The sequence below is a fragment of the Ranitomeya variabilis genome, chromosome 4 (genome assembly GCF_051348905.1).
Source record: "Ranitomeya variabilis isolate aRanVar5 chromosome 4, aRanVar5.hap1, whole genome shotgun sequence".
NCBI classification, from domain to species: domain Eukaryota; kingdom Metazoa; phylum Chordata; class Amphibia; order Anura; family Dendrobatidae; genus Ranitomeya; species Ranitomeya variabilis.
In genome coordinates, this window is record NC_135235.1 from 645,808,178 (window position 1) to 645,827,692 (window position 19,515).

A 19,515-nucleotide genomic window follows, 5' to 3' on the forward strand; every position below is an offset into this window, starting at 1 on the left:
GTCACCCAAAAGCAGTGTGAAAGACTGGTGGAAAGCATGCCAAGACGCATGAAAGCTGTGATTAAAAAACATAGTTATTCCACAAAATATTGATTTCTGAACTCTTCCTCAGTTAAAACATTAGTTTTGTTGTTTCTAAATGATTATTAACTTTTTTTTGCATTATTTAAGTTCTGCAAGCACTGGATTTTTTGTTATTTTGACCATTTCTCATTTTCAGAAAATATATAAAATATGTATTGCTTGAAACTTCGGAGACATGTTGTCAGTAGTTTATAGAATAAAAGAACAATATACACTTTACTCAAAGATATACCTATAAAGAGCAAAATCAGACAAACTGAAAATTTTGCAGTGGTCTCTTAATTTTTGCCAGAGCTGTATATACCGTATTTTTCGGACTATTAGACGCACTTTTTCCCCCCAAAAAAAGGGGGGAAAATGGGGGGTGCGTCTAATAGTCGAAATGCAGGCTTACCCGTTCCGGCAGAGGTGCGGTGGCAGAGGTGCGGTGGCAGAGGTGCGGCGGCAGGCGTGCGGAGATGAGGAGGCGCAGTGAGAGGGGTCCCTTTCCCCGGTAAGGTGATGCAGCAGCCCGGTAATGCAGCAGAGCCGGGTGAATCCTGTTATTACCGGTGGTGGCGGCCATCTTGTGGAGGCCGCGCGTGCGCAGATGGAGCCTCTGCAGCCCGGGGCTTCAGGAAAATGGCCGCGGGATGCCGCGCGTGCGCAGATGGGGATCACGGCGGCCATTTTCCTGAAGCCCCAGGCAGCAGAGGCTCCATCTGCGCACTCGCGGCCTCCGCAAGATGGCCGCCACCACCGGTAATAACAGGATTCAGATACTCAGAATGAACACCGGCGCTAAAGTGAGACTGTGCCCCCCCCCCCCAAGCTGCAGGCACCTATGCAGGTGATGTGTGTACACCTGCTATTTCTGAATAAAGACTAATAACATCAAACTTAGATGCCGCGCTACAAGGGTATGCTACTACTTCGTAGAGCAACACAAATAATGCAATAAACAAATCCTAAGGTGAGTTACCTTGTGGCCGTCACTGATGTGTCCCCGTAAGGCAGTGGGCTACTGTGATAACTGTGCCGGCACTATCAGCAGCGTGCGCGCAGGGGTTTCTACAGACTGGGAGGACGCTCCCTTGTCTGTGTTGTCTGAGGAACGTTGCTCTCATCAGCACGGAGAACACAGTTATTACAATAGCCCACTTCCTTACGGGGACACATCAGTGACGGCCACAAGGTAACTCACCTTAGGATTTGTTTATTGCATTATTTGTGTTGATCTACGAAGTAGTAGCATCCCCTTGTAGCGCGGCATCTAAGTTTGATGTTATTAATAACAGGATTCACCCGGCTCTGCTGCATTACCGGGCTGCTGCATCACCTCACCGGGGAAAGGGACCCCTCTTACACTATACCTCCTCATTCCAGCGCCTCCTCATCCCAGCGCCTCCTCATCCCAGGACCTCCTCATCCCAGGACCTCCTCATCCCAGCGCCTCCTCATCCCAGCACATCAGGCCATGGCATCAGGACGGGACCCTGCTCAGGTGCACGCCGTACCGCATCACCCCACCTCTGCCGACACCATGCCTCCTGTGACCCTGCTCTGCCACCGCCAGCCCTCAGGTAAGATACTGTAAATTCGGACAATAAGACGGACCCCCATCTTATAAAAAAATCTTTTTTTCTGCAATTTTCACCCCAAATTTGGGGTGCGTCTTATGATCCGGTGCGTCTTATAGTCCGAAAAATACGGTAATCAATGTGTATATATCTATTCTGTTTATTCTAACCTAACCTGTCAGGCTGTGATTTTACTGCACACGGCACATGAGTTGCCAGCTTTTATTCTATCTTTTACCGAATGTTACCGACTTTTTCCGATTTTAAGAAAAATGCTCGTGTTACCGATCACGAATCCTAATGTACCATATTCCTCCAGAATTTATGTTTGGCAATTGTTTTCCGAACATATTCGCTCATCTCTAGACATAATATCTATCCCCACCCTGAAAATGTCATCAGTGATGTCCGTTTCAGGGGCTGGGCATGTCCCTTTACTGCTGAGCATGCAACAATTGTCAATTCCAATGTATGCTCAGTATGAATTCCCTATTCACTGTGTGATATATTACTTTTCAATGCACTGTGACAGCGCACTCCCTTTCCAGTTCTAAATGAGATGTGCTAGGCCGGCAAGTGAACGCACTGTCTGTGGTGTGATTTATGTATAGACACGGAGTGTTTCTTATAAGTAGTATGATAAAAATATTTAATCTTTGACAATAACCTGGAGGTCCTCCTGCGCTCTGTAAACCAACTGATTAAAGGGAGAGGTGCTGCCCTTTTTATCTGTATGTTTCCTGTCCTTGAAGGGCAGATCCCCTCTCTCTGTGGTGCCGTCAGGGGCTCTGAGAAATCCCATTACCGGTAAGTAACTACGTCATTTGAACATTTAGAGTTTGCTTATTATTCTCACTGTAACAAATGAAAATAAACAATTGAGATGGAAAATTCACGTTTTTCTGTTAGTTGCATGATAGATTCACTTTCTGAAACATTCAGGTAAATTAACCTTCTGGACTGATCGATAGCACGGCAGATAGTCAATAATAAAATTAATCATCAAAAACACAGATGAGTGTTGTGTTTGCATTGATGTCCATACCTCCCTATTTATTCCATATTCCGCTCCACCCAGCTTCGGAGATTGGGCCGGATAGTGGATTCTATTTAGTGGTGGTCCTTTTTCTACTGTCAAGCTTTGAATATATCATCATTTATAACTGGAAACTCAACCCCTCGACCTACTGTCTCCTTCCCCATCACTGTGTAGACTGTAAGGCCGCAAGGGTCCGGACCCCTCCCCTCTGCCATTGTTAGTTCACTGTCAGCTATATTTGCAGTTTGTATGTAACTTCCTCATGTACAGCACTATGGAATCAACGGTGCTCTAAATATAAGTAATAATTGCATGCACATTAGAAACAAGTTATATAGATGTAAAATTAAACACACGGCTCTGCTCCGTACACCTCGTACACACACGGCTCTGCTCCGTACACCTCATACACACACGGCTCCGCTCCGTACACCTCGTACACATGCGGCTCCGCTCCGTACACCTCGTACACACACGGCTCTGCTCCGTACACCTCATACACACACGGCTCCGCTCCGTACACCTCGTACACACACGGCTCCGCTCCGTACACCTCGTACACACACGGCTCTGCTCCGTACACCTCATACACACACGGCTCCGCTCCGTACACCTCGTACACACACAGCTCTGCTTCGTACACCTCGTACACATACGGCTCTGCTACACCCACACTATAAACTCCTCCTGACCCCACACAGAAACTTCCCCCCATCCAGCACCAGTGTATGCACAGCACAGCAGAGTCCCGCATACACTGAGGTCCCTGATCATGTGACCCCCTGACTCCTCCCCTCCTGTGACCTCATCCCAGGTCCTGTGCGCACAGAACAGCCATATATGTGGTGTGCGGCTCTGCAGGTGGAGGTAGGTGCTGGAGATTGCCCATTACTGGGCGGGGGCAGGGGGCAGTAACCCCTCCATTCCCGGAGATAGTGCCCCCAGCTCTGCCATGTGTATATGTACAGTAATAGGACGCTGGCTGTGCTCCTGTATACAGGGGAGGGCGCTCTGGTTTGGGGACAGATGACGCTTTCTCTCTGGGGTGGAGATTACAGGGAATGGAAATGTCGGGTTTTTCTCTCCATAGAAATCTGGAGAAACTGTAATTTCCCTCATTTTAGCTGTAATAGGTTAGAATAATGGGACGATCTTACGACTTCGGACCTTTCTCTCAGATTGGCACAAGTGACGTCGTGAGTGGGCCCATTGTGTGCTGGAAAGTGACTCCGCAAAAGCTGTTTTCTAGAGTTCAAGATGGAGATAATTTAACCCCTTCATGACCCAGCCTATTTTGGCCTTAATGACCTTGCCGTTTTTTGCAATTCTGACCAGTGTCCCTTTATGAGGTAATAACTCAGGAACGCTTCAACGGATCCTAGCGATTCTGAGATTGTTTTTTCGTGACATATTGGGCTTCATGATAGTGGTAAATTTAGGTCGATAATTTCTGAGTTTATTTGTGAAAAAAACGGAAATTTGGCAAAAATGTTGAACATTTCGCAATTTTCACATTTTGAATTTTTATTCTGTTAAACCAGAGAGTTATGTGACACAAAATAGTTAATAAATAACATTTCCCACATGTCTACTTTACATCAGCACAATTTTGGAAACAATTTTTTTTTTTTGCTAGGAAGTTATAAAATTTGACCAGTGATTTCTCATTTTTACAACAAAATTTACAAAACCATTTTTTTTAGGGACCACCTCACATTTGAAGTCAGTTTCAGGGTTCTATATGGCTGAAAATACCCAAAAGTGACACCATTCTAAAAACTGCACCCCTCAAGGTGCTCAAAACCACATTCAAGAAGTTTATTAACCCTTCAGGTGTTTCCCAGCAGCAGAAGCAACATGGAAGTAAAAAATGAACATTTAACTTTTTAGTCACAAAAATGATCTTTTAGCGAAAATTTTTTTATTTTCCCAAGGGTAAAAGGAGAAACTGGACCACGAACGTTGTTGTCCAATTTGTCCTGAGTACGCTGAAACCTCATATGTGGGGGTAAACCACTGTTTGGGCGCACGGCAGGGCTCGGAAGGGAAGGAGCGCCATTTGACTTTTTGAATGAAAAATTATCTCCATCGCTAGCAGACACCATGTCACGTTTGGAGAGCCCCCGTGTGCCTAAACATTGGAGCTCCCCCACAAGTGACCCCATTTTGGAAACTAGACCCCCCAAGGAACTTATCTAGAAGCATAGTGCGCACTTTAAACCCTCAGGTGCTTCACAAATTGATCCGTAAAAATGAAAAAGTACTTTTTTTTCACACAAAATTTCTTTTAGCCTCAATTTTTTCATTTTCACATAGGCAACAGGATAAAATGGATCCTAAAATTTGTTGGGCAATTTCTCCTGAGTATGCCGATACCTCATATGTGGGGGTAAACCACTGTTTGGGTGCACGGCAAGGCTAGGAAGGGGAGGCGTGCCATTTGACTTTTTGAATGGAAAATTAGCTCCAATCGTTAGCGGACACCATGTCCGTTTGGAGAGCCCCTCTGTGCCTAAACATTGGAGCTCCCCTACAAGTGACCCCATTTTGGAAACTAGACCCCCCAAGGAACTTATCTAGATGCATAGTGAGCACTTATAACCCCCAGGTGCTTCACAGAAGTTTATAACGCAGAGCCGTGAAAATAAAAAATAATTTTTCTTTCCTCAAAAATGGTTTTTAGCCCAGAATTTTTTATTTTCCCAAGGGTAATAGGAGAAATTGGACCCCAAATGTTGTTGTCCAGTTTGTCCTGAGTACGATGATACCCCATATGTGGGGGTAAACCACTGTTTGGGCGCACGGCAGGGCTCGGAAGGGAAGGCACGCCATTTGGCTTTTTGAATGGAAAATTAGCTCCAATCATTAGCGGACACCATGTCGCGTTTGGAGAGCCCCTGTGTGCCTAAACATTGGAGCTCCCGCACAAGTGACCCCATTTTGGAAACTAGACCTCCCAAGGAACTAATCTAGATATGTGGTGAGCACTTTGAACCCCCAAGTGCTTCACAGAAGTTTATAACGCAGAGCCATGAAAATAAAAAATAATTTTTCTTTCCTCAAAAATTATTTTTTAGCCCACAATTTTTTATTTTCCCAAGGGTAACAGGAGAAATTGGACCCCAAAAGTTGTTGTCCAGTTTCTCCTGAGTACGATGATACCCCATATGTGGGGGTAAACCACGGTTTGGGCACATGCCGGGGCTCGGAAGGGAAGTAGTGACGTTTTGGAATGCAGACTTTGATGGAATGGTCTGCGGGCGTCACATTGCATTTGCAGAGCCCCTGATGTGCCTAAACAGTAGAAACACCCCACAAGTGACCCCATTTTTGAAACTAGACCCCCCCAAGGAACTTATTTAGATGTGTGATGAGCACGTTCAACCCCCAAGTGCTTCACAGAAGTTTACAACGCAGAGCCGTGAAAATAAAAAATCATTTTTTTTTCCTCAAAAAAGATGTTTTAGCAAGCAATTTTTTATTTTCACAAGGGTAACAGGAGAAATTGGGCCCCAATAGTTGTTGCCCAGTTTGTTGTGAGTGTGCTGGTACCCCATATGTGGGGGTAAACCACTGTTTGGGCGCACGTCAGGGCTTGGAAGGGAAGTAGTGACATTTGAAATGCAGACTTTGATGGAATGGTCTGCGGGCATCACGTTGCATTTGCAGAGCCCCTGATGTGCCTAAACAGTAGAAACACCCCACAAGTGACCCCATTTTGGAAACTAGACCCCAGAAGGAACTTATCTAGATGTGTGGTGAGCACTTTCAACCCCAAGTGCTTCACAGAAGTTTATAACGCAGAGCCGTGAAAATAAAAAATAATTGTTCTTTCTTCAAAAATTGTTTTAGCAAGTAATTTTTTATTTTTGCAAGGGTAACGGGAGAAATTGGACCCCAACAGTTGTTGCCCAGTTTGTCCTGAGTATGCTGGTACCCCAAATGTGGGGGTAAACCACTGTTTTACCGCACGTCGGGGCTTGGAAGGGCGGGAGCACCATTTGACTTTTTGAACGCAAGATTGGCTGGAATCAATGGTGGCGCCATGTTGCGTTTGGAGACCCCTGATGTGCCTAAACAGTGGAAACCCCTCAATTCTAACTTCAACACTAACCCCAACACACCCCTAATCCTAATCCCAACTGTAGCCATAACCCTAATCACAACCCTAACCCCAACACACCCCTAACCACAACCCTAACCCCAACACACCCGTAACCCTAATTCCAACCCTAACCCTAATCCCAACCCTAACCCTAATCCTAACCCTAACCACAACTGTAACCCCAACACACCCCTAACCCTATCCGTAACCCTAACCACAAGCCTAATCTTAACCCTATTTCCAACCCTAGCCCTAATTGCAACCCTAACTCTAAGGCTATGTGCCCACGTTGCAGATTCGTGTGAGATTTTTCCGCACGATTTTTGAAAAATCTGCAGGTAAAAGGCACTGCGTTTTACCTGCGGATTTACAGCAGATTTCCAGTGTTTTTTTGTGCGGATTTCACCTGCGGATTCCTATTGAGGAACAGGTGTAAAACGCTGTGGAATCCGCACAAAGAATTGACATGCTGCGGAAAATACAACGCAGCATTTCTGCACGGAATTTTCCGCACCATGGGCACAGCGGATTTGGTTTTCCATAGGTGTACATGGTACTGTAAACCTGATGGAAAACTGCTACGAATTCGCAGCGGCCAATCCGCTGTGGATCCGCGGCCAATCCGCTGCGGATCCGCGGCCAATCCGCTGCGGATCCGCAGCCAAATCCGCACTGTGTGCACATGTCATAACCCTACCCCTAACCCTACCCCTAACCCTAACCCTACCCCTAGTTCTAACCCTAGTTCTAACCCTAACCCTAGTGGAAAAAGAAAAAGAAAATATTTTCTTTATTTTATTATTGTCCCTACCTATGGGGGTGATAAAGGGGGGGTTTATTTATTTATTTTTTTATTTAATCGCTGTGATAGAACCTACCACAGCGATCAAAATGTACTTGTAATGAATCTGCCGGCCGGCAGATTCAGCGGGCGCACTGAGCATGCGCCCGCCATTTTGGAAGATGGCGGCGCCCATGGAGAAGACGGACCGACACCGGGAGCCTCGGTAAGTATAAGGGGGGGAGATCGGGGTACGGGGGGGCGTCGGAGCACGGGGGGTGGCATAGGAGCAGGGGGGGAGCGGACAGGAGGACGGGGGAGCGGAGCACAGGACGGAAGGGACTACGGGACAGATCAGTGGCTTGGGGGGGCGATCGGTGGGGTGGGGGGGGCTCACATCAGTGTTTCCAGCCATGGCCGATGATATTGCAGCATCGGCCATGGCTGGATTGTAATATTTCACCAGTTTTTTAGGTGAAATATTACAAATCGCTCTGATTGGCAGTTTCACTTTCAACAGCCAATCAGAGCGATCGCAGCCACGGGGGGGGGGTGAAGCCACCCCCCCTGGGCTGAAGTACCACTCCCCCTGTCCCTGCAGATCGGGTGAAATTGGAGTTAACCCTTTCACCCGATCTGCAGGGACGCGATCATTCCATGACGCCACATAGCCGTCATGGGTCGGATTGGCACGGGTTTTCATGACGCCTACGTGGCGTCAAAGGTCGGGAAGGGGTTAAAGGGAAACTCCGGATGATCGTGGGGTTTGGTGTTCGTTTCACTGACTGATACTGTAGAAAATGATCTCTCAGGAGTCGCTGCATACGCTGGGAACATCAGCAGTATAAGGCTACTTTCACACATCAAGTTTTTGTTTTCAGGCTAAATCCGGCTAATGTTTAAAAAAACGGATCCGACCTAAATTGTGAAATACTGATGCGCCGGATCCGTTTTTTAGCTGGATCCGGTTTTCTTTAATGCGCATGGATTTTTTTACTTCCTGGTTCCGGGGAGGATAGGGAAAGAGACCAGAACGGCAAATCTGCATGATTTGTATGGAAAATGCATTGAAAACCGGATCCGGGCACCGTATTCATGGTTTCACACGTCCGTTTCATGTGTTTTTGGCCGATTCCATCAATGTGTGGTTTTTTCTGCCGGACAAAAAACCGCAGTGAACGTTTTTTCTGTCCACCGGAAATGACTATTTGGACGGATCTGGAAAAAAACGGGTGAAACGTCTGGCTATCAGGCACAATCCGGCGCTAATACAACTTTATGGGAAAAAAACGGATCCGGCGTAAAAAAAAAAAACGGATCCGTTTTTTAAACAAATTGCCGGATTGTGCCTGAAACAAAAAACCTGATGTGTGAAAGTAGCCTAAAGTGACCAGTCTACAGATATGAAATCCACATCATGTCAATGTCTGCTGCAGATTGGACTCTGGATATAATGCAACGGGTGAAATGAAGAGAACCTTTCACCAAATGTTTCATGTTGAACTGAATACATGATTTAATCATGGCTGCAGAGCAGAATTACATTTTTCATTCTTTAAATTTCGCCTAAACATTGCAGAGATATTAACAATCAAAGTAGAAGGGAATGTGTTAGTGAAGCAAGCTGCAGGCATCCAGGACACCCGGGGTATGGAGAAAAGAGAGAGAGGCGCTGTGCCCAGAAAAACTCACCTCTTTCACCCGTCTGGCCCACCCTTATATCCTATTACCTCCTTCTGTGCCTCTCAGATCTTGCACATGCGCGCCTGCGCCGCTTCACTGAAGTCCTCGGTTTGAGGTCTGAGACGCAGAGAGGGAGGTAATAGGATACAAGAGTGGGTCATATGGGTGAAAGAGGCATGTTTTTCTGGGCACAGCCTCACTCTCTCTTTTTTCCATACCCTGGCATCCTGGACGCCTGCAGCTTGCTTCACTTACACCTTTTCGGTGAGGCGCTCCGTCACCTCGTCATCGGGACCATTCCCCCACTATATGCGGCGACCGCAGATTGCTCCACACCCTCCCTATAAGACGAAACCCAGCGTATAAGACAACCCATTACTTTTGAGAAGATTTTATGTTTTAACTGGAAATGTTGGGGGTCAGTCTTATATGCCCAGTTGTCTTCGGAAAATACGGTAACTAAAACCTGTCTAAACACTATTGCTAAATTTAAACAGTTACAGAAATTGCACTACAAAATTTGGTCCTCATTCAGTGACAACACTTTTTTGCTTGTCTCTTGTACTCCTGCATCGGATCATCTCTTACAATTGTCCAACAGTAATCTACAAGCATTGATAAATTCCATTTTCCTTGATATCTTTTCTCCATATCTGCAATATCTTGGTGAAATCTCTCTCCATGTTTGTCACTCACTGCTCTGCAGTTTGGTGAAAGAGTCTAGATGTGAATGTAAGAAATGAATCTTTAAGGCCATGTTTCAGCCAAGATCCTTATATCATTTAAGATTTTCCACCAACTCTTTATAGTAATCTGCTTTTGAGTTTCCCAAAAAATTAGTTACCACTAATGTGAATGCTACTCATGCAGCTGTTTCCTTGCCCTGCAACACAGCAGTTCCTCAGCTTATGAATCTGAAGTTCAATAAAGGCTCCTTCCTTTGTTTTCTCCACTTAACCTCCGAAATGTATTAATTAAATGCTTGAATGCTTTAGCATTTTTATACATCGGCTTTACAAAGTTTTTCATTAAGCCCAACTTAATATGTAATGGTGATAACATTTTATGTGGGTCAGTAAGTGCTGGATGCAGGGTATTTTTACTCCCTGGCTGAAGTGAGTGTCAGAGAGGCCAGTCTCTTTTATTATTATTATTATTATTATTATTATTATTATTATTATTATTAATAATAATAATAATAATAATAATAATAATAATAATAATAATAATAAAAATATAATAATATTATTTATTTATATAGCACCATTGATTCCATCGTGCTGTACATGAGAAGGGGTTACATACAAATTACAGATATCACTTACCGTAAGCAAACTAACAATGACAGACTGATACAGAGGGGTGAGGACCCTGCCCCTGCGGGCTTACATTCTACAGGGGAAGGAGACAGTAGGCTGGTGGGTTGCGGCAGCTCCGGTGTTGGTGAGGCAGTAGCTCTGGTAGTGGTGAGGAGGCAGCGGGGTCATTGCAAGCTGTAAGCTTTCCTGAAGAGGAGGGTTTTCAGGCTCCATCTAAAAGATCCGAATGTGGTTGATAGTCGGACGTGTTGGGGCAAAGAGTTCCAGAGGATGTAGTAATATTCTCGTTTATGACTATCCCACTCTCTTAGAAAGACACAGTACTTTGTGTATCCAAACTGGAGACAAAGTAAGAGGGTAATGACCTTTAAGTCACCACAGAGGCGCCACACATGTTGGTCATAGTTCAGGTACCTCAACAGCTGTTTCATGTTGTTATTGGTTTATTATTATTATTATTTATTATTATAGCACCATTTATTCCATGGCGCTTTACATGTGAGGAGGGGTATACATAATAAAAACAAGTACAATAATCTTGAACAATACAAGTCACAACTGGTACAGGAGGAGAGAGGACCCTGCCCGCGAGGGCTCACAATCTACAAGGGATGGGTGAGGATACAGTAGGTAAGGATAGAGCTGGTCGTGCAGTGGTTTGGTCGATCGGTGATTACTGCAGGTTGTAGGCTTGCCAGATGAAGTAGGTCTTCAGGTTCTTTTTGAAGGTTTCGATGGTAGGTGAGAGTCAGATATGTTGTGGTAGAGAGTTCCAGAGTAGGGGTGATGCGCGAGAGAAATCTTGTATGCGATTGTGGGAAGAGGAGATAAGAGGGGAGTAGAGAAGGAGATCTTGTGAGGATCGGAGGTTGCGTGCAGGAAAGTGCCGGGAGACGAGGTCACAGATGTATGGAGGAGACAGGTTGTGGATGGCTTTGTATGTCATGGTTAGGCTTTTGTACTGGAGTCTCTGGGTAATGGGGAGCCAGTGAAGGGATTGACAGAGGGGAGAGGCCGGGGAATAGCGGGGAAAAGGTGGATTAGTCGGGCAGCTGAGTTTAGAATAGATTGGAGGGGTGCGAGAGTGTTCGAGGGGAGGCCACAGAGCAGGAGGTTACAGTAGTCGAGGCGGGAAATGATGAGGGCATGGACTAAGGTTTTTGCAGATTCTTGGTTTAGGAATGTACGGATCTGTGAAATATTTTTGAGTTGAAGGCGGCAGGAAGTGGAATGGGCTTGGATATGAGGTTTGAATGAGAGATAAGTATCAAGGATTACCCCAAGACAGCGAGTTTGTGGGACTGCGGAGAGTGGGCAGCCGTTTACTGTAATGGATAGGTTCGTTGGGGGGGTCACGTGAGATGGGGGAAAGACAATGAATTCTGTTTTGTCCATGTTAAGTTTTAGAAATCTAGCGGAGAAGAAGGATGAAATAGCGAATAGACATTGAGGGATTCTGGTTAGTAGGGTGGTGATATCTGGTCCAGAGATGTAGATCTGTGTGTCATCAGCATAGAGATGATACTGAAAACCGTGAGATTCTATGAGCTGTCCCAGGCCAAAAGTGTAAATGGAGAAGAGCAGGGGCCCTAGAACTGAACCTTGCGGGACTCCGACAGATAGGGGGCGAGGTAAGGAGGTGGTGTGTGAATAGGAGACGCTGAATGTTCGATCCGTTAGGTATGACGAGATCCAAGATAGGGCCAAGTCTGTGATGCCAAGGGATGAGAAGGTTTGTAGTAATAGGGAATGGTCCACTGTGTCAAAGGCAGAGGACAGGTCCAGGAGGAGGAGGATAGAGTAGTGTTGCTTGCTCTTGGTGGTTAATAGGTCATTGGTGACCTTAGTTAGGGCAGTTTCAGTGGAGTGGTGTGACCGGAAGCCTGATTGTAAGCGGTCGAAAAGGGAGCAGGAAGATAGATGGGAGGACGGTTCAAGATGGACGTGTTGTTCCAGTAGTTTTGAGGCATAGGGGAGAAGTGATATAGGGCGATAGCCAGATACAGAGGATGGGTCAAGAGAGGGATAGGTGTGATTGGGGCATGTTTAAAGCTTGAGGGGAAAACACCAGTTGTTAGTGATAGGTTGAAGAGATGGTTTAGAGTTGGGATGAAGACTTTGGTGAGGTTTGGGATGAAGTGGGAAGGGATTGGGTCAAGTGCACAGGTGGTGAGATGCGATCTTGAGAGTAGAGTTCAGAGTCGATCTTCTGTAATAGTGGAGAAGTTGGTTTTGGAGGTGGAGGGCTGGGTAGTTGGGAGGAAGGGCTCTGGGGGTTGTCGACTAAAACTGTCTCTGATGTTCTCAATCTTGTGCTTGAAAAATGAGGCAAAGTCTTCAACTGAGATGAGTGGGGAGGGAGGAGGTGCTGGGGGACGGAGGAGAGAGTTGAAGGTGTTGAATAAGTGTTTAGGGTTGTGAGACAGGGAGGACATGAGAGATGAGAAGTAGGTTTGTTTAGCTGTGGCGAGTGTGGTCTTGAAAGTAGTGAGGGACTTGTCATGATCTCTGCAGGCAGAGATCATAGCAAGCCTATAGAGGGACAAGCTCTCGGAAGATGGAACTATACTGACCATGAACTAAGCCTGCCGCGCAACTAGAAATAGCCAGGTAGCATTTCCTATTTATCGCTAGATGCCCAGCTCTGGCCTAAGACCTAAATAGCTAGCAGAGGGAAATATAAGACCTGGCTCACCTCTAGAGAAATATTCCAAAGAAGACAGTAGCCCCCCACATATAATGACGGTGAGTTCAGATGAAACAACAAACGCAGCAGGAAAATAGTCTTAGCAAATTTGAGGTCCGCTTACTAGATAGCAGAAGACAGATAGTATACTTTCATGGTCAGCAGAAAAACACTAACAAAACACCATCCAGAGATTACCTTAAACTCTGGCATTAACTCATAACGCCAGAGTAGCAATCCCTGATCAACGAGAGCTTTCCAGACACAGTAACAAAACTTCAGCTGTGAACTGGAACAAATAGGCAAAACAAAACATGGACAAAAGTCCAACTTATCTAGTAGTTGTCTAGAAGCAGGAACAAGCACTGAGAGGCATCAGATAACATTGTTGACCGGCAAGAAACCACCAGAGAAATGAGCTTAAATAGCGACACCCACTACTGATGGAACCAGGTGAAACAGGAAAGAGGATGACAAGTCCAATTCCACAAGCGGCCACCGGGGGAGCCCAGAATCCAAATTCACAACAGTACCCCCCCCTCAAGGAGGGGGCACCGAACCCTCACCAGATCCACCAGGGCGACCAGGATGAGCCCTATGGAAGGCACGAACAAGATCAGAAGCATGAACATCAGATGCATTGACCCAAGAATTATCCTCCTGGCCGTAACCCTTCCAGTTGACCAGATACTGGAGTTTCCGTCTGGAAACACGAGAGTCCAAAATTTTCTCCACAACGTACTCCAACTCACCCTCAACCAACACCGGAGCAGGAGGCTCAACTGAAGGTACAACAGGTACCTCATACCTGCGCAATAACGACCGATGAAAAACGTTATGAATGGAAAAGGACGCAGGGAGGTCCAAACGGAAAGAAACAGGATTAAGAATCTCCAATATTCTATAAGGGCCGATGAACCGAGGTTTAAACTTAGGAGAAGAGACCCTCATAGGGACAAAACGAGAAGACAACCACACTAAATCTCCAACACAAAGCCGAGAACCAACACGACGACGACGGTTGGCAAAACGCTGAGTCTTCTCCTGGGACAACTTCAAATTGTCCATAACCTGCCCCCAGATGTGATGCAATCTCTCCACCACCGCATCCACTCCAGGACAATCCGAGGATTCCACCTGACCGGAGGAAAATCGAGGGTGAAACCCCGAATTACAGAAAAACGGGGACACCAAGGTGGAAGAACTGGCCCGATTATTGAGGGCGAACTCTGCCAATGGCAAAAAAGCAACCCAATCATCCTGGTCAGCAGAGACAAAACACCTCAGATATGTCTCAAGGGTCTGATTAGTCCGCTCGGTCTGGCCATTAGTCTGAGGGTGAAAAGCAGATGAAAAAGACAAATCTATGCCCATCCTAGCACAGAATGCCCGCCAAAATCTAGACACAAATTGGGTACCTCTGTCAGAAACAATATTCTCAGGAATACCGTGCAATCGGACAACATTCTGAAAAAACAGAGGAACCAACTCAGAAGAAGAAGGCAACTTGGGCAGAGGAACCAAATGGACCATTTTAGAGAAACGGTCACAGACCACCCAGATGACAGACATCTTCTGGGAAACAGGCAGATCTGAAATAAAATCCATCGAGATGTGTGTCCAAGGCCTCTTAGGAATAGGCAAGGGCAACAGCAGTCCGCTAGCCCGAGAACTACAAGACTTGGCCCGAGCACAAACGTCACATGACTGCACAAAGACTCGCACATCTCGTGACAGGGAAGGCCACCAGAAGGATCCTGCCACCAAATCCCTGGTACCAAAAATTCCGGGATGACCTGCCAATGCAGAAGAATGTACCTCAGAGATGACTCTGCTGGTCCAATCATCCGGAACAAACAGTCTATCAGGCGGACAACGATCCGGTCTATCCGCCTGAAACTCTTGCAAGGACCGCCGCAGATCAGGAGAAACGGCCGACAAAATTACTCCCTCCCTAAGGATACCTGTGGGTTCAGAATTACCAGGAGAGTCCGGGTCAAAACTCCTAGAAAGGGCATCTGCCTTAACATTCTTAGAACCCGGTAGGTATGACACCACAAAATTAAAGCGAGAAAAAAATAAAGACCAGCGCGCCTGTCTAGGATTCAGGCGTCTGGCAGTCTCAAGATAAATCAAATTTTTGTGGTCAGTCAATACCACCACCTGATGCCTAGCCCCCTCGAGCCAATGGCGCCACTCCTCAAACGCCCACTTCATGGCCAAAAGCTCCCGATTCCCAACATCATAATTCCGCTCTGCGGGCGAAAATTTGCGAGAAAAGAAGGCACAAGGCCTAATGACGGAGCAGTCGGAACCTTTCTGCGACAACACTGCCCCAGCTCCGATCTCCGAAGCGTCAACCTCAACCTGAAAAGGCAGATTCACATCAGGCTGACGCAACACAGGGGCAGAGGCAAAACGGCGCTTAAGCTCCTGAAAGGCCTCTACAGCATGAGGGGACCAATTAGCAACATCAGCGCCTTGTCTGGTCAAATCAGTCAGTGGTTTAACGACATCCGAAAAACCAGCAATAAATCGGCGGTAAAAGTTGGCAAAGCCCAAAAATCTCTGAAGACCCTTAAGAGAGGAGGGCTGAGTCCAGTCACAAATAGCTTGCACCTTGACGGGATCCATCTCAATGGAAGAGGGAGAAAAAATATACCCCAAAAAGGAAATTCTCTGGACCCCAAAAACGCACTTAGACCCCTTCACACATAAAGAATTAGACCGCAGAACCTGAAAAACTCTCCTGACCTGCTGGACATGAGAGTCCCAGTCATCAGAAAAAATCAGAATATCATCCAGATATATTATCATAAATTTATCCAGAAAATCGCGGAAAATATCATGCATAAAAGACTGGAAAACTGAAGGGGCATTAGAAAGACCAAAAGGCATGACCAAATACTCAAAGTGGCCCTCGGGCGTATTAAATGCGGTCTTCCACTCATCCCCCTGCCTGATCCGCACCAAATTATACGCCCCACGAAGATCAATTTTAGAGAACCACTTAGCACCCTCTATACGAGCAAACAAATCAGTAAGCAATGGCAATGGGTATTGATACTTAACAGTGATCTTATTCAGAAGCCGATAATCAATACATGGTCTCAAAGAGCCGTCTTTTTTTGAGACAAAGAAAAACCCAGCTCCCAAGGGAGAAGAAGATGGACGAATATGTCCCTTTTCCAAAGACTCCTTTATATATTCCCGCATAGCAGCATGTTCCGGCACAGACAAATTAAACAAACGACCCTTTGGATATTTACAACCCGGTATCAAATCTATGGCACAATCGCACTCACGGTGCGGAGGTAACGACCCAAGCTTGGGTTCGTCAAAGACGTCTTGATAATCAGAGAGGAACTCAGGGACTTCAGAGGGAATGGACGACGAAATAGAAACCAAAGGTACGTCCCCATGAATACCCTTACATCCCCAGCTCAACACAGACATTGCTCTCCAGTCCAAGACTGGGTTGTGAGACTGCAACCATGGCAATCCCAGTACCAAATCGTCATGTAAATTATACAGCACCAGGAAACGAATAATCTCCTGGTGATCCGGATTGATACGCATGGTTACTTGTGTCCAGTATTGTGGTCTATTATTAGCCAATGGGGTGGAGTCAATCCCCTTCAGAGGAATAAGAGTCTCCAAAGGCTCTAAATCAAAACCACAACGATTGGCAAAGGACCAATCCATAAGACTCAGAGCGGCGCCAGAGTCAACATAGGCGTCCGTGGCAATGGATGACAAAGAGCAAATCAGGGTTACAGACAAAATAAACTTAGACTGAATGGTGCCAATGGAAACAGACTTATCAAGCTTCTTTGTACGCCTAGAGCATGCTGATATAACATGAGTAGAATCCCCACAATAGAAACACAATCCATTCTTCCGTCTAAAATTCTGTCGCTCGCTCCTGGACAGAATTCTATCACACTGCATACTTTCTGGCGTCTTTTCCATAGACACCGCCAGATGGTGCACCGGTTTGCGCTCCCGCAGACGCCTATCAATCTGAATAGCCATTGTCATGGACTCATTCAGACCTGCAGGCAAAGGGAACCCCACCATAACATCCTTAACGGCATCAGAGAGACCTTCTCTGAAAGTTGCCGCCAAGGCGCACTCATTCCACTGAGTAAGCACAGACCATTTACGGAATTTTTGGCAGAAAACTTCAGCTTCGTCTTGCCCCTGAGATAGTGCCATCAAAGTTTTTTCTGCCTGAAGTTCCAAATGAGGTTCCTCATAAAGCAAGCCCAAGGCCAGAAAAAACGCATCCACATCGCGTAACGCAGGATCCCCTGCTGGCAATGAGAAGGCCCAATCTTGAGGGTCACCCCTGAGCAAGGAAATCACAATCCTAACCTGCTGAGCAGGGTCTCCAGCTGAACGAGACTTCAGGGACAAATAAAGCTTACAATTATTTCGGAAATTCTGGAAGCTAGCTCTATTCCCTGTGAAGAACTCCGGCAAAGGAATTCTCGGCTCAGATACCGGAGCATGTACCACAAAATCTTGTAAATTTTGTTCTTTCGTGATGAGATTATTCAAACCCGCAGTTACACTCTGGAGATCCATTATTGTCAGGTGCACACAGAGCATACAGAGATTAGGAGGAGAGAGAGAAAAAAGACTGCAGCAAGGCAGACTGGAGGAAAAAAAAAAAAAAAAAAAAAAAAAAAATTCCAGCAGACTTCTTATAACTCTCCTTTCTCAACCTGGGTCTTTAACACTTTATGGGCCGGTCAAACTGTCATGATCTCTGCAGGCAGAGATCATAGCAAGCCTATAGAGGGACAAGCTCTCGGAAGATGGAACTATACTGACCATGAACTAAGCCTGCCGCGCAACTAGAAATAGCCAGGTAGCATTTCCTATTTATCGCTAGATGCCCAGCTCTGGCCTAAGACCTAAATAGCTAGCAGAGGGAAATATAAGACCTGGCTCACCTCTAGAGAAATATTCCAAAGAAGACAGTAGCCCCCCACATATAATGACGGTGAGTTCAGATGAAACAACAAACGCAGCAGGAAAATAGTCTTAGCAAATTTGAGGTCCGCTTACTAGATAGCAGAAGACAGATAGTATACTTTCATGGTCAGCAGAAAAACACTAACAAAACACCATCCAGAGATTACCTTAAACTCTGGCATTAACTCATAACGCCAGAGTAGCAATCCCTGATCAACGAGAGCTTTCCAGACACAGTAACAAAACTTCAGCTGTGAACTGGAACAAATAGGCAAAACAAAACATGGACAAAAGTCCAACTTATCTAGTAGTTGTCTAGAAGCAGGAACAAGCACTGAGAGGCATCAGATAACATTGTTGACCGGCAAGAAACCACCAGAGAAATGAGCTTAAATAGCGACACCCACTACTGATGGAACCAGGTGAAACAGGAAAGAGGATGACAAGTCCAATTCCACAAGCGGCCACCGGGGGAGCCCAGAATCCAAATTCACAACAGGGACTGTTTGAATGCAATGAAGTGCTCGTTGGAGTGGGATCTTTTCCATTTCCGCTCTGCAGCCCAGGAAGCTCGCCTCAGTTCTTTGGTCAGGCTGGTGTGCCAGGGCTGTCTGTTGATTTTGCGAGCTTTGGTATGTGTGAGAGGGGCAAGAGATTCCAAAGCTGCAGCTATTGTGGTGTTATATAGAACAGCAGCGTCATCCTCATTGTGTAGGGAACTTATGTCTGTAAGAGGGAGGAGGGATTCAGAGAGTGAGTGTAGATCAAGGTGTTTAAGATTTCTGCGAGGGTGTGCAAGTTTGTGGGGTGGGGATTGCAGACAAGCAGTGGAGAGGGAAGAGAATGTGAGTAGATTGTGGTCAGAAAGAGTAAGAGGTGAGTTAGAGAGGTTAGATAGGGAGCAGAGGTGGGTGAAGATGAGGTCCAATGTGTGACCATCTTTGTGAGTGGCTGCAGAAGACCATTGAGTGAGGCCAAAGGAGGAAATGAGAAATAGAAGTTTATTTGCAGCTGAGAGGGAAGTGTCAATGTGTATGTTGAAGTCGCCCATGATGATAGTGAGGATGTCCGCACAAAGGAAATGAAGTAGCCAGGTGGTGAAGTGGTCAAAGAAGCTGGTTGCTGGCCCTGGGGGGTGGTAAATGACAGCCAGTTGAAGGTTGGTGGGGGCATAGATGCGCACAGAGTGCACCTCTAAGGAAGGGAGGGTGACAGAGGGTGGCAGTGGGATTGGGGTGAAGGAGCAGTTATCTGACAGGAGAAAACCAACTCCTCC

At 46.1% G+C, this 19,515-nt stretch overlaps 1 protein-coding gene across 1 annotated transcript in view; it reads left to right on the forward strand.

The window, feature by feature from the left end:
* The window catches only part of LOC143768167 (uncharacterized), an 80,398-nt gene that overhangs the window by 43,447 nt on the left and 17,436 nt on the right, over positions 1-19,515 (forward strand). Inside the window, exon 8 of the mRNA XM_077256855.1 lies at positions 3,488-3,549. Within this exon, the coding sequence (XP_077112970.1) occupies positions 3,488-3,549 (62 nt within the window). The remainder of the gene's footprint in view (positions 1-3,487; positions 3,550-19,515) is intronic.